The sequence below is a fragment of the Sander vitreus genome, chromosome 2, assembly GCF_031162955.1.
Source record: "Sander vitreus isolate 19-12246 chromosome 2, sanVit1, whole genome shotgun sequence".
Classification (NCBI taxonomy): Eukaryota; Metazoa; Chordata; class Actinopteri; order Perciformes; family Percidae; genus Sander; species Sander vitreus.
In genome coordinates, this window is record NC_135856.1 from 21,157,895 (window position 1) to 21,173,919 (window position 16,025).

The 16,025-nt window shown below is 38.7% G+C and overlaps 1 protein-coding gene across 4 annotated transcripts in view; it reads left to right on the forward strand.

Annotated features, from left to right (window-relative positions):
* ctnna2 (catenin (cadherin-associated protein), alpha 2) overlaps positions 1–16,025 on the forward strand; it is a 306,540-nt gene that overhangs the window by 213,337 nt on the left and 77,178 nt on the right. For all 4 annotated transcript variants that reach the window (XM_078260893.1, XM_078260901.1, XM_078260909.1 and 1 more), the window contains one exon: positions 11,173–11,325. In XM_078260893.1, coding sequence (XP_078117019.1) covers positions 11,173–11,325 — 153 coding nt within the window. The remainder of the gene's footprint in view (positions 1–11,172; positions 11,326–16,025) is intronic.

A 16,025-nucleotide genomic window follows, 5' to 3' on the forward strand; every position in this document is an offset into this window, starting at 1 on the left:
TCACAGTCACTGTTCACATTGTCAGAAGCGTTGCACTTTGTACATACACATCAATACATTTAACTAAATAAATAAATAAAAATCTCTACTAGCTCTACTCGCCCGAGCCTCACTGCCGCCAAAGCGTGATATTCCATTCTTATTAGGGATCACTTTAATTGGGGACTATGCTTTGAGTGACCCTGGACAGGTCACCATAACAGGGTTAATAGACAGACAAACACACAACATGCTACTATTACTAGGAATTTAGTCAGAAAAGTCAAACATGGAGATATCATACAACCTCTACACAGACAGGAGCAGTACCAAGACTCAAAACCAGAACATTCTTGCTGTGAGCTATCCACTGACAAAGTGGGCTGTTATGTTTGATGCACCTTATTAGAGCACTGCTTAAATTACTTTGCCTTTTTTATCATTTGTTCTTTGAACAGTGTTCCAAACGTACATTTTATATGTAAGTAGGTAGACATGAACTAAACTGATAGTGAACAATCAAATGTATTTCAGGAATTCAGTGATTGATCCCTGCTCCACACACTCAAACTCAGAAGTATTGTATCAGGAAGCTGCAGTAAAATTACATTGCAATAGTGATGACTAAGTAGATGATTCATGCTGTGAAATGCAACGTCAATGTCAGAACTTAGCAAAATTGATTTATTTTGTATCTTCACTAAGGAGAAGATCAATCTGGCTTTCCGCAGTTGGAAATAACAACTTAATAATAAGTATGAAAATAACGTGTTGACACCATGCTTGAAAAAAAGAGAACACTTAATGAGTACACATATGTGCCTGTGATGTAACACAATAATTCAAGCATGCTTCTAAAGGTACTCAGATTCTCACACATCTTTTAGTAAAGATTGGAGTTCATTTGAGGGATCTTGCCCCAGAAAAAGCAAACCCTTTCATAAACGATCAGGACATCATTTGTGGTCCCTGAATACAGTTTCACTCCCAAACAACCGTTTCCTGTATTGCAGTGCAAGATTTTTTTTTTTTTGCAGGCACTCTCACTTTCTCTGTCAAAATTGACAATAGTGACTACCTGCACAGAGTAGCTGCGGTTGTGTCCTCCCTGACCTCTTAAGGTCTTATGGGGATCATTCCAGATGGGAGAGTATAACTCACCCTCCCATTAGGCATTTGGTGGGGCTGCCTGACAGGCTGGCAGTCGGTACTCACTCTGACAGGATGTTCTATTGACTCAAGGCTTGGCTTGACAGAATGGGCGGTCTGTTTGAGCTTTGAGTTTAGATGGGAGGGCAAACTCGCAGCACACATGCAGGCATTACATAGAGCTGTGATACTGTAATTTTGAATTTAGCAAGTCAATGGCACCGTGTAGAGACACAAGACCTTCCTAAGGGGAGGAGCACAATTGTGCGTTTGAGCATTTCAGCCTCTGCTGTCTCCATTGTGAAAAGGAGGGATGAAATATAAGAGCAGACAAGCACAAGTAACAGACAGTGTTTGTGAAATGGGAGCAGGTAAGACCGAACAAGCCTTGTGACAACACCGCCAGAGAAATGCGGCATTGTTTTTTCTGTCATGCTGTTGTGTGTACATACACGTCAATGCTAAGCTGTCTGTTATCCAAGGCACATTCAAGTAGATGTCAAGAATGTCATTCCAACCCCTATTTTTGTTTTTTTAATACATGTAAATTTCAACAGGGCTACACAGACGGATGGAGACCATGCAGCATTTTGCATCATACAAATGTTTGATAACCAAGTAGATTTTCCATCCAAACAAGATAACTGAAGGATGTGCAAGCAAACGTTGAACCAACCTTCATGACTAAAAAATTACAGCCTGGCAACCTGTTGTTATTCCTGTTTCCATCCATACATGGTTACTCTTTATTTAAAATAGATATTAATCATCTGCATATCCTGATGAGAGACCTTCCTTCACTACTGAAGTGTTCATTCAAAGCCATTCCCCTTCAGTCGTTTTCTTTTTGTTTGGTGAGATTCATATAATAGCAAGCATACCATTTGCCTCTGTTTTTTGCAGTTCCACATGCATGTGCACAAAGACACACACACACACACACACACACACACACACACACACACACACACACACACACACACTTGCTTGTAGTTGTCCATCAAATCACACACACTCATGCACAGACAAATGTAAAAGGAAAAGAAAAACCAAAACTGAAAACTACCCCCAAGGTTCGTTGAAGGCTTGACCATGCCTCTCAGTAGGGCAGCACAATGACATTTACATATGTTCTTACTCACCAAAAAAAATAACAAACATGTAGACCAGGGCCGGAGTAGGACTCATTTTCAGCCCTTGAGTTTAATACCTTAAACCGGCCCACTTTACTTGACGACTGACTATATTAAAATAATTTACTTAAAACCTTAGTATATAAGTCTGCCATGTGCCTGTGCCTGTGCACTGTTCTCTACAGCTTTGTAATTCAATATATTTTTGTAAAATATCACCATTTCCAATTCAGTGCAAACACAGTAAGTGTTGCTTCACAATGTATGTTTTTTGGCAGGTACACTCCGGGCTTCCTAAATGATAGCTGTCAATCAAGGTAGACTAAGGAGGTCTGTGTGGATGAGATCGCCTTGAAAGTGACCAATCATAAGAGGGCTAGTGCCTCCTTGGTTTCTGCCCCCAAAATGTTCAGTTTCATTCGAGCGAGCACAAATCAATTTCGAGAGGAGAGTTTACATGCGTGAGAGTGTATGCCCTCCAGCACTCGCAAAGCAGACACTCACAGGCACGTAGTGGCTGCTCTGTGCACGTGATGCTTAGTTTAATACATGCAGGTGCCATTCTTCCCCTCTTCCTATGTTTTGTTTAACGCTCGCAGTTGCCTGTACAACTCTTGATTGTTGAATTGGTGTGCAAAAAGTAATATCTGATATAATTTGCTTGTGAGCATGTTTTATCGCGCTCACATGAATATGACATAATCCTGACGCCATAGAGAGTGACAGTGAATGTGCTCAGAGCAGACAGCTGTCGGCCTTCAGAGCAGAGAATAAATTAGCAGTTTACTCGTGGTACGAAGCGTACTAAGTGGTAGTAAATGTAAAGTGTAGGTTTGCTGTAGCTCCTTAAAACCCAAGTGAAGTTCCTGTGTCTAACTTCTCAACAACACAACAAAACAAAAAAGCTGTGGTAGCACGGGAAAAGCCAGCTGGGAAAAACTCCCAAAACCCCTGACACCAGAGAGACGATATGAGAGGACAGGAAAGCCCGTCTACAAACCAATCAATTACAAGTATCGGGAGACACGGCTCACGTATGTGATGACGACAGGACATAGTTATGTCATGTATAGTTCTTCAGTGCACTTGCATAACTGCAGTGTGAAACCAAAACAAATCGGATCACATGTATACAATGTAACAAAAACATAAACCTTGGTCCGGATCATTCACTCTTCAAGTCTATTACACCCCTTGATTTGGCTTAACCAAGTCAGGCTGGTCATCATACTGTAGATGCATTTTAATAAAGGCCCTGCTTACTTAATGTGTGGGTAGGGGCTTTATTTCACTTAAGATAAGCTGCCTTGTATGTTATGTTAGCTTGTGCATCTGTGATCATGAGAAGGTTGCATAGTCCATCACTCACTTGTCATTTGTATTTAATATCAGTAATAGTTGCTTTTCAAAATAGACATATTAGTATGAACAAAGTATATTTGTACTAATAAAGTGCTGTTCAAGTTAGGGCTCTTTGAAAAATGTAAAGCAGTGGTTGTTTTGCTGAGGACTCTTGGAGAAGAGGCTCAGTTAGCCTCGTTTATTGTCATTATACAACACAGGGTTGTGCAAGGAAATGTGGGTTGTAGTCCCTTTATGCTGCACAAGCAAAAAGATAAAACAATATTTTCTAGTATGGAGTACAGAGTATAAGGTACAACGTGTCTACTCACTCAAGAGATATAATGTCTATATTCACAAAAATATCAGACATGAAATATCAGACATGAGTATGCTTTAGCTGCTGACCCTTTATGAGAGTCTTGCAATGAGGAAGAGCTGATAAAGAACAAGGTCTACAACATGCACATATTTTCCTAACATTGTAATTTTTGTATGTTGCTTTTAAAACCATGTCTGTAATGAACAGTGTATGTACATGTAAGCAAGAAGAACAAAGAAGACCTTTTTAACTTAAGATAAAAAAGAAAATGAGAGGTGGACTTCAAGGAGGGCAGACATTTTAAATAATAAAAATAAAAATAACATATTTGAAACCTTTGAACTATCATAATTCTTCAGATGTAAATGCCTTTCCCCCTTTAATTAGTATTCACAAGGTAACCAACCTGACAAAGTTGTTGGAAATGAGCCATGTGTTCTCCCCTCTGTCATCCTGTCTGTAATGAATGCATCTGTCAAGTCATCTCTCTGGGCCGTATTTTGACTGATGGCTGATTCCAGGATTCCCTATAGCAGAACTGCCTCACATATTTTTCTCTCTTTCTCTCCCTCTCTTTCTGCTTTGGGATGTTAAAATCATTTCCATTTCTGCCTTTAGTTTGTTGATTAGTACAGCTGTTTTTAATTGTTGAGGGTTATCATGTTAAAAAGGAACAGCTGCTACGAAACTTGTCAGTTGTGACTCTTTGTTCAGACTAACAATATCTGTGAATCCTTTCGATCCTTTCCTGCACAGTGTTTTAAGGATGTGCGTATAGCATCATTAGTTATATTATTGCAAATTCTCTATTATCTTAGGCACTGGAAAATACACAGCCATTTCTGGAGCCATCACGTGTTGATAGCTAGACTAGACTAATAAACATGGATATATATACACATACGTATATACATGTCATCAAGACAAGCTCAATTTCAGTAAATCATGAACATATAACAGTTCTAAATGTGTGTAGAATTGTATAATTATTTAATAGTTAATGGTTAGTAGAGCAACGTGGAAGTTTTTTTTAACTCAGGATGTGTGCCAGATTGATAAAAACACTATCCTAAATGCTTGGTCACTCAGTAAGAATAAAGCAGCGCTGAAGGTTGTGAAGGGTGTCTCACTGATAAATCACTACAAAGTGAATACTCTGCTACCTCTATTGGTGTTAAACTGTCCAATAATCCCTGGGTTTTGTCCTGAAGTAAGTTTAGCTGCCATGGCTCTGTCTACCACCATAAACACTGCAGGGATTGTACATTGTCTTGTGAATTTAGTGGAATTGTTCAATGAGTTTGGTTACTTACTATTCAATACTACTTGAAATGGCACAGTCAATTACAGATTTCGATCAGATTATCAGAATCCCATCATTATTTAAACTGCAGTAGATGCAGGTGATCAATCAGTGCATCATGAATGACATATGCCAGTGCCAGTTCTCCTTTTGGAACAAAAACACTTCAATGTCAAAGCACCATTTATGTATCCTTTACTTGTTTCTCAAACTGGATTCCCCTGGCACCATGTTTTATTTTGCAGGACACATTAAATGAAGACTATGAGATGAAGGATCTAATGTGTTTGTCCTTAGACTGTTGATCAGTCAGTCCCTCTTCCCCCCTTTCTTTTCTCCACTTTCCTCTCACTAATCATCTTCCAGTGCTCCTTGATAGATATCATATATGAGAGCTATTACTTAATTTTTGCTCAGGCTGTTTTCCCTCAGCCATGACTTCAGCCTTTCATGCTGTGATTGCTCTTGACATTTTAATAAGAAACTTTCCTGTGCTGACCCCAAGGTACCCACCGATATGTGTTCTGAATCACAAGTGAAACACAACAGAAACCAAAGTGCAACTGTAAACATTCAGAAATACAGCATAGCATTTAATTTATTTCATTGTTTTTAGTTACAGGATTTCAAATTCAAATTAGTGGTTTCCACCATTTACATGTGTTAAGACTCTATTGAAATGTTAAGTCAAGTTGGCAGAGTTGTCTCTTAATGCATGTGTGTACACATGATAGTTCTCTCTATGTTTTTGCAATCCTTTGAAAATTAATTAATTAATTAGTTTTTGAGTCATACACTGAACGTAGAGAATGTTTGCAACAGTTCACTCATTCATCTGTCTTTGCAGGTGTCTTATCCCACAAAATCTGTCAAGTTTTGTTATGCATATCCATCATCTTTATTATTTCACAGAGCTTCTTGTTAGCCACTTAAGTATCAGGTGAGATTCACTGCTGTTAATGTCTGGGTGGCAAAAGTAAAGAGGTGTACAGGATAAGGGATAAGTGGAGGTGTAATTACACTAACATATTTGCCCTTTCTACTGTAGTGTCTCCCCTTTACATGGGCTGCAATGGGACAATACATCCATATTTGATTGTTGGAATGTCTTTATTGCAAAACCATGAGAAAAGGCCTGGCTCACAATTGATCTTCCAATTAATCTTAGATGTTGAATGGTGTTAAGGTCAGGGCTACATCTAAACACTCAAAAAAAAAATTTATTTATGGACCCCATGCAATAAAGTTCAATTTTGACCTTGGAAAATTTTAAACAGGGGTGTCAAGGACCTAGATTTATGCATGTGGGCATTGGCATGTTGAAACCAGAAAGGGCTCTCCCCAAATTGTTGACACAACTTTGGATGCACACTATTGTCTTAAATATCACTGTGTGTTGTAACAAGTGGCCTAGCCCAAATCATGACGGAAGCTCAAATGTGCTCACATACTTTTGACCTATAACGTACCTTTCTATCTCTCTACCCACCTCTGTATCATCACAGCAGTCTTGGCTCACTTCTACACTGTGTTTCATTTGTAACACATCTCTTCAGCCTCCGTGCTGCCAATAGCATTTTTGGAAAAATAAAATGTATGGCCATGAATGAAACTCATGATGCAATACCAATACCCATATCATTTCTCAAAAAGTCACAAATATCTATATGTAAAACAAGAACCTGATGCATTCAGAGCTTGAATCCATTGTGGCACTGCACGACTGGGGAGCAAAATAGCTGCCCCACTAGTAACTAATAATGAGAAGAGCCTTCTCTATCTTTTGGAATTCCAGGGCTTTTTCCTTTTAAGTGTTAGTGAAATACAGAGCATAGATGGAGGTGAGATCTGAAATATTGAAGATAGATTTCAGTGGGAGTGTTGTGTGGGCATTAGAATGCTGATGGTGCAGGGGAGACTCTGACTTGGGAAATCACTCGTCTGCATCATTTCTCCACTCAAACCAACCATCAGAATCAGTTACACCGTTGGGCATACATGAGTATCTTGAGGCCTAGCACTCTTTTACACTTATCCTATGTGTACGCGCTTGTACGTGCCATCAACATGGGATTGCTTCTTAGTAACAACAATGCAAGAACTTGTAACTTACTTTCTACCCAGAAGTTGCCAAAAAAATAGTTCCTCACTTTGAACAGTCCCTTCAATTCTTTTTTAAAAAGTATATTTTTTATCTTTTTAACTTTACACTCAAACTAAAAACAGTATGGTTGACTAGGCTTTTTATTATTTGATTCAAACCAATCCATGACTAACAAAGAGATAATGTACAGCCTTTGAAAGCCATTTTAACAGAGATCAAAATGCATTGAACAGAGAGTGGATCATTGTATGACTCTGTTGGCTTTCATACCCTAGTTATCTGCATTACAACTGAAAATAGTGGAATGCCACATATATCAAGTGCTGAATGTTGCTCCTAATCATTTTTGATGTAGCATAAGTCTGACATTGTCTATCAATGAGATATAACAACACGGTCTCACGGCAGTTCGTGAAATGGTCACGTTATTTAATCTATTGATTTGTGTTCACTGGGACGTTTTTCTCGTTTTTTTCGTGGTGGCCAGCACGAAAATGTAAAGTAATGTATTTCAATGGGAAGCATATTTCGTGATCACAGCACGAATACGGTAGGGCGTAGTATGAAAAGCCGAAAATTGGAGGTTGGTCGGGGTGGTGGATGGGTCAAACAATACAGGACTTTCACCCGGGAGACCGGGGATCCCGCGTGTGGCGTTTTGTTTCCCCATTGTTTTCCTAATCACAACCGTCCCGTTATTGTCGCGCGTCCCCCGCAGCCGTCTCCCGGCGTGTGAGGCGTCCTTTCCCCATTGTGTTTTTCCTAAACCCAACCTCCGCCATCCCGTTATTGTCGCGCATCCCCCGCAGCCGTCTACCGGCGTGCCGGTGTGTGAGGCGTCCTTTCATGGTTCCCATTTCATGCTGGGCCCACAAAAAAAAACGAGATAAACGTGTTGTTGTACACAAATCAGTAGATTAAAAATAATGTGACAATTACACTAACTACCGTATCCTAGTCTGTTTAAATGCATGTGGCTGGTCACTGCATTCAGGTTAGGGATGGGCAGTTTTCCCAGATCAAGTAAATTACTCGAGGGGGTCTTGATTCTTTTTGAGGGAAATTGTTTTGTAGGACACATCTTAAAGAGCATGGCAGCAGCAATAACTATTTTCAATCAAAACAGTCACAGATACCATTAGGGCTGTAGTGCATAGTTCGAGGCTTCGAAGTTTTATTAATAACGTTGACATTCAAATTCTAAATCAACATTTGAATGCTGATTTAATGAATAAGCCCTGCTGAGCCGCTGACCACTCTCACTCGGCAATGGTAGAGAGAGACAGTGGGGAAAAACAGCGTGTAGACAGCATATTCTCACACCTAATGCTACATTAAAGGGAAACATTGTACATTTTCAACCAGCTTTGTGTCTCTGCAGCATGGACAGTACATGCTGGCAAAAGGAGATCGGGTGCCATTCATCTGCCTGGGTTTAATTTCGACCAGAGTTAGTTGAGTTGTGAGCTTATTTTGTTTACTTATTGGATTAAAAAAAACTGAGAGCTTGAGTTCCCTGAGTGAGCCCTCAAGTTCATAACAGTGAGTTACTCACGCCCATCCATAATTCAGGTACTTTTTGCTCTTGCTTCTGGTCTACTTTCTTCAGATTTTTCACACCATGGTCAAAGTCTCCATCATCACAGGCTTAATCCTGATGACAGAAAAACACATGCTAAAACATGTGCTGTGTCCCTATTCCAGCCATGTGTGCAAGAAATGAATGTATTATACTGTTCTGTACTATAGAAAAGTATACAAGATGTGACACATCAGTAGCACTGCATTGTTTATTATCTGAATGATCTAAGATTTTAAAAAAAGAATATTTTACTGCTGTGACAATTCCTTTCAGCTTTACCATTTTGTTTGTGCAATTCAGTATGCATATTTACACCTTTGGGTTTAGGCTACTTTGTCACTTTCCCAATGTGAACACTCCACACTCAAAACCTGGTTAGAATTAGAATGAAATATTGATTTAGGACACAGTAATAAGATGTGGGTAGGGCAATTTATTTTCCACATGCAAAATGCAGCTCAACAACATCTCCCTCACCACTCTCCATTACTTTATTTACAGCAGTAACATTATTGGTGAAGTAATCACAGTTAAGGCCTACAAACAACCCAGATCTTTTTCTCCCCACCTGTCCCAGAATGCTATTGTGTTCTGTCACACCTTTATCCAGTGCTGCAACAGTACTTACATAGTGTAGAAATACTGTAGTTCTGGCAATGCTTTTATCATCCCTGATTCCCCACTGTTCCCACCAAGTGACAGGATAGCAAGGTTACACAATTGCACTGATGCAAGTCTGTCTCTGCTGAGTGAAAAAGATGCAAGATTCACAATTTAAAAATGTCAAAGTTTATCAGCCTGTACACATCTCACCAAATCTGTGATCCAGGATTATAGAGTTCTGGATAAAGGAGTACTTACAGAGAGTGTGGGCTTCAGGTTGTTTACAGCATTTGCAGACCTGTCATGTCCACTAGACTGGCCAAATGTATTCTCTTTCCAGAGGCAATAGTGATGGATTATCCTCCCAGAGGAAGGCATAATTCACTATTGTACTCCTCCACTGTGGACTGGCAATTAAGGTTGTAATTGCTGCAGGTTATTTAAATGTGATTGACAGACTTACATATGACGTTTTTTCTTTGTTAAATGATTTTTTTTCCTTGTGAGTCACAGCTATTAGCCCCCTCTACCATCTCCCTTGCTGCTTATACATTATTAATTCAGGAATATGTTCACTGTGTTTGCTTTACATCTAATTATATTATATTGCTTGAAAAGTCAAACTAATCTCTGTCATCCATGTTGTTAATTTAACACTTTTCATTTTAATGTCATCATTTGAATGTGTGGTGAATTGGTAACTGAACCAGCCGGATGTGGTGTTTGTGTGCGTACAGTGTATGCTGTTTTAGTTTGTATAGACCTCCATTGTTCTGAATTACTAAATTACTAAAACTTGCAATACTCATGATGTTGATGTGTTTAAGAAATTCTAATGAAGTGGGATTAATAAAGTGCTATGTTACTGTTATAATTCCAATAACACAATAGCATATTAAACAGCAAATTAAACTTAAATTTAGTGTAAAAAATAATAATGTATATGGCTTAGTCTTAATAATTTCTACAGAAACACTCATACCACCGCATTTTTGTAGTGCAGATAATAAGAACAAATTCATTAACCATGAAAGCTTTAAGACTGTAAATTACCTCATGACTAATCAATGGTGATACTACATGTGTGGGAATCCACCTTTTTGTCCCAATGGTGTATTCTTGTCTGTCTTAGTACTGGTCTCATGTGACTAACTCCCTATTTGTGTAAGATAAAGGACTTGTCTGTTGTGGTTTCTATACTGTTCCCTCTGGCATCTCATCTCAAATCCCAGTGAGGAGCATCAGAGTCCTTTACTGTCTTATAAAACAACCAAGTCTCCTGCCAGTTTGATTCGAAACGATTCCATAAACAAAGATATAAGTCACACAATCTGCTCTGGTAAAGGCCTTATGGGAAAAGGACACCTTACAAACAATTTACACTGAACTGCCTGTTGAGAGTTATCCTATTTCTTTGCCCCTCTCTCTCTCGCTCTCTCTCTCCCTCTCTCTCTCTCTCTCTCTCTCTCTCTCTCTCTCTCTCTCTCTCTCTCTCTCTCTCGCTCTCTCTCGCTGTCCTTTCACCCCATTATGTTACTACATCATATTCATCACAATACTAACTGATATGCAATCATTGTCAAATGTAATACAGTGAAGTCATCTGCAATAATATTAATATGACCTCTTTCCCATCTCTCCCCTTCTGTATTCTAGTTGCGAAAGGCAGTGATGGACCACATCTCAGACTCTTTCCTGGAGACCAACGTCCCTCTGTTGGTGCTCATTGAAGCGGCTAAGAGTGGAAACGAGAAGGAGGTCAAGGAGTACGCCCAGGTGTTCCGTGAACATGCTAACAAGTTGGTGGAGGTCAGTCATGAATTATACATGAGGGCACACGTATATACCCATATATATCTATTCTTATTTGCTTATACTTAAATATGTATGTGCAAGTTATGTGCAAATATATGAGCAATGCAGGTCAGGTCACCATAATGGTGCCTAGAATTAAGATTCCAAGTAGTACACATAGGCATTGTTCTTATTGAGCAATACAAACCTTCCTCATTAAATAAAAAGAGAGAAAATTCAGTCTGTACTGCATGTCGAAAGCCTAAATTTACATATTATAAATTGTGATATTGACTTAAAAAAAAAAAAAAGTATATATATATATATTTGATAGCAGTAAAAGAAACTGCAAAAATGCAAATGTAGAGCAAGTATGTAATTAATACAATATGCCCATGTACACTATCAAAATCTTTACACTCTTTAGACACACACACACACACACACACACACACACACACACACACACACACACACACACACACACACATTTCCTTTAGAATTCTGCACTCTGTATGCACATTCTTGCTTTCATTGGTGTTAAATGACATACAAATAACTTTCCTCCTAGACAGTGAGAAATGTTATTAAATTATTTGCAATGTGGTTACTTAGCAGAATGGAGGTAAATCTCGCTTCTAAACATGCTCTTCTTCTTAACTGGGTGTGCAGACATTTGTGGCTAAACATCATTCTGCAAACCACAACTCGAAGCTTTAACCATCATTGACTTTTATTTCAGTTTTACAAATAACATGCTCGGTGTGCAGCTCGGCGTGCAGATCTTAGCCGCTTTGAGTAATGTCGCTGCTTGCAGCTGGAAAAATAGACCAGTGTGCTTTATTTTCCTTCTGTGTTTTATTGTGGTGATGTGAATAGCCAATCACAGCTCAATCTTACAAGTTTGGATAGTCCTGGATAACAATTGAATTTTTGAAATGCTGATTCAATTAAATACATTTCAGACTAAACTGTTTGCATGTGCATCATACCAATTAAAACTATTTTTCTGTGCACCTGAGATGTCCCACACACTAGATGTATGTAAATGTGCACCTGCCTGCTACTGCACCACCTTTCTAAAGGTTAACAAATAATGATCACAGCAACTGTAAATAAAACTTTCAGGGAGATTTTTTCATACTATATGTACCTATGTATAATGGCGGGTAGTTTACCTGTGTGAGGCTACAGGCACTGAGGGTCTGTTTACACACATACTGTATCTACTGTTGTCTCTTTTGGCTTAGTTTGTAGTAAGTAGTCATACCTATAAGAAGACGCTATGAACAAGTCAGACTTCCATGTTATTAGTATGTTGCATTCATATGAATTTAAATGCAATCTTTAAAAAACCCATAGCCCCTTAATCAAAACTGAGATAGAATCCTGCAGCAGCAGTAAGTTACAGTGCATGTTACTGCCACACACTGCAGGCACGCTGACACACTGCCAATAGAACAGGTAAATAAAGCAGCCGGTGTCACTTGGCTTTGTTACATATTAAGTATTTGTGCTGTATTCAGACTATAACAAGCTTTTGCTCTTCTTCGTCTAACCATGCTATCCGTCTCCATGTTTTCCTTAATTTTGCTCCATTATAATCTGCATTTTTAGATGCCAATTACTGTTTTATTTTTACTTGAGTTGCTAAAATATCACCATTGTTTATAAAATGCAGCATCAGTCTTCATCATTTTCTTATATGTTCTCATTTATCATGTTTTTTTGTTTTGTCTCCAAATTTGGTGGAATGGCCTTGCAGTTTGAAGCCTGATCCATGATTCATAGGCACATGTCTTTACAAACTTTAAAAAAGTGACACAGGTCAGCTATGTACTCTGTTTAGCTTATACTTAAAAAAGGTTTGACACATTTCATCAAAGTTTATACATTTATACATTTACTATCTCTCATATGGAGTTTGGAAAGAGTTTGTTTCTTGGTCATCCCCATCTGCAGTGAAAGTCCTGTGATAAATTCCTCTGCCCTTCAGTGGGCGTTGCCTTTTGTTCTCATGGCCCTTTCAAAGGAGCCTTTAGAAGCCTTTATGTGAGCCTCACTTAAAACAGCACTGCTGCTTCCTTTGACATCAGCTAGAGAGTGAGTGATTTGTGTGCCCTTTTGGTCTGCCCCAGATGTTTGCTGATGAGGGAGGATCTGACTGATGCTACACTTAAAATATGTCCTTTGTTAAAACTTTGTTTAGCCCAAGGGCATTTAAGGCTAATGCATTCTATTATTTTGATGAAGTTAAAAAAGGGGGGGAGTATTGCATTGCTTTTGCCTCATTCATTTTTTGGTTTATAATGTTAAGCATGTTGCGACAGTGAGGTACACAGCAGTTGTTTGTATGCTGGAGTGTAAGCCCCAGTCCAAGCAGAGACTAGCTCACTGGCTGTGCAATGGCTTATCACAAGCTTGTGTGTTGGCAGACATGAGCCCTAGTATACCCTTTTGTGTACAATTTCATTGTAAATTATTTCATTTATTTAAAAAAGCAACTTGTGTGTTAATAATGTTCAGCATTGTGGGAAAATTTGATAAACACTACTAATGTTAACAAAAATGTTACCTAGATGGAATATGCTGCATAATCATCCCATTTGCTCATTTGCAAATGGGATCCCCTCACGCCTCTCTGGCTTGTCTGTTGCATGGTGGTTCACTGTTAACTTGGCTGGTAACACAGCATATTACCATCAGTGTCATGGTAGGGGTTTGAGTGAATGGATTGAGTACTTTGTCTACAAAGTCATATTAGAGATCTCCAGCTGTGATTGCAGAGCTACGGACATATAGTGTCTTTTTAGGCCTCTGCGCGGCCGACAGCTGTGGCCGGAGGCATTATGTCTTTGGGTTGTCCGTCCCAATCTTTTAAAACGCGATATATCACAAACTCATGGAGGGAATCTTTTCAATTTTGGCACAAAAATTCTCTTGAACTCCAGAATGTATTGATAAGATGTTGGTGGTCAAAGGTCAAGGCCACTGTTACTCAAGAAGTCCTACGCTAATTATTTAATAACATTTTCACACAAATGTCACACAAAAGTGATGACATTTTATATTTAAAGGACCAAAGGTCAAATTAACTGTGACATCATAATATTCAGCTAAAATGCTTATCTGGCATTTTTTCAACGCTATAACTCAGGAACAGAGGGGGGGGATTGTGACCATATTCCACATTTGGTCGGATACGGAATTGGTGACACTAATCTTGGGTGCCCACCTTAAAACTGTGGTGGTTGTATAGATAGTCTGTACTGCCAGGTTGAAGATGTGTTTGAAGCATCCATGTTTTGCCTAAAATACATGTAATACCTTTGTATTAAATTGCTTTAAAGTCTTCACTACATATAGTATATGAGTGTGGACAGACATGCATGTGAAATGAAACATGACTGGTTGGCGGAGGCTTACAACCGCAAGGTGCTAATTCTAGTTTGATCAAGTGATGGAAATGAGTAATCCGCTAAGGTAGACGAGGATGAGATTGGCTGTCATACATTAAATGCCCAAACACACTGAAGTTGATAATTCACGCGCCTCAATTGATGCTCCTATTGCACACTGCATGCATCAAATTTAAAGTGCAACTAGCAGTATTTTAGAAAAGGTTGCTATTTAGGCAAATGTTTTGTATATTGCAGATACCCCTTTCTCCCTTGATAGACAGGGTCTTAAACTTTCCATCATAATTCAACCAATTATTACCCATTAAGTTTCTTTTTTTTGATATTAAGACATTTCATTTTAATTCATTCAATTTTTAAAAATTAATTTAGGCTACAGAACAATCTTATAGGCTAGATTATGTATTTATAAGGGCATAGAGAGAAAATATGAACAGACTGTGCATTCACTTTTCATCAATACCACAAGAAACAGATGATTTTGTTTTTCTGCAGTGATAGCGGAAGCATCTAAAAACATTGTAAACACAACATCACAACAGAGAGAGAGAGGCGGACGTGCAGCGAGTGCACAGTTTTGGGCAGTGAATTTTAATAATTTAATATACATTTTGATTATGATCGCATCATTACAGTAGCTCTCTCCAAACAGGTAATGTGGCTGCGGAAAACTCAGTGTTGTTCACCGGGTCCTCATTTGACCCAATCGAAATAAGGTTGACGCGTGTTCGGCCATTTAAAACAATAGGTGTACTTCAAAACGTGCACATCAGACGCTTTCAGTGCGTTTAGGCCTTGAGAATTACATTTTAAACAAACTTATTAAAGGAGCTTATGGAATCCCTGTTACTAGGGGGTCATCTCATTAGTGTGTTTATACTGTGATACTGTTTATTCACAAAGTGAGTGTTAAGTTTGATGTTTGCAGGTTAAATGCAGTTTTTGCATTCATGCTAATATGGCAATAGTGTTGAGAGAGAACTGAGAATTAGGTATTCACTGCAGATGAGAAAGTTCATCAGGTTTTATGTGCAGCACTATTTTGCAGCTTTGTGCTAAAGAAAAAAAAAGGTTGTGCCATGGTATAGTTTCTCAGTTCGAATGATAACTCCAGAACATACTGTCCATCCTTACCTCTGATGTCCACACTATTTCCTTGTCACTGTTTCAGAATAGTCCAAGAATATGTATATCATACCACATATTGGCAAATATAGAGCACAAGCTTTAAGGAAGTGCAGCGCAGAATTCTATTCTTTTGTCAGGGTGAGCGTGCACAATACTGGCACTTGCTAG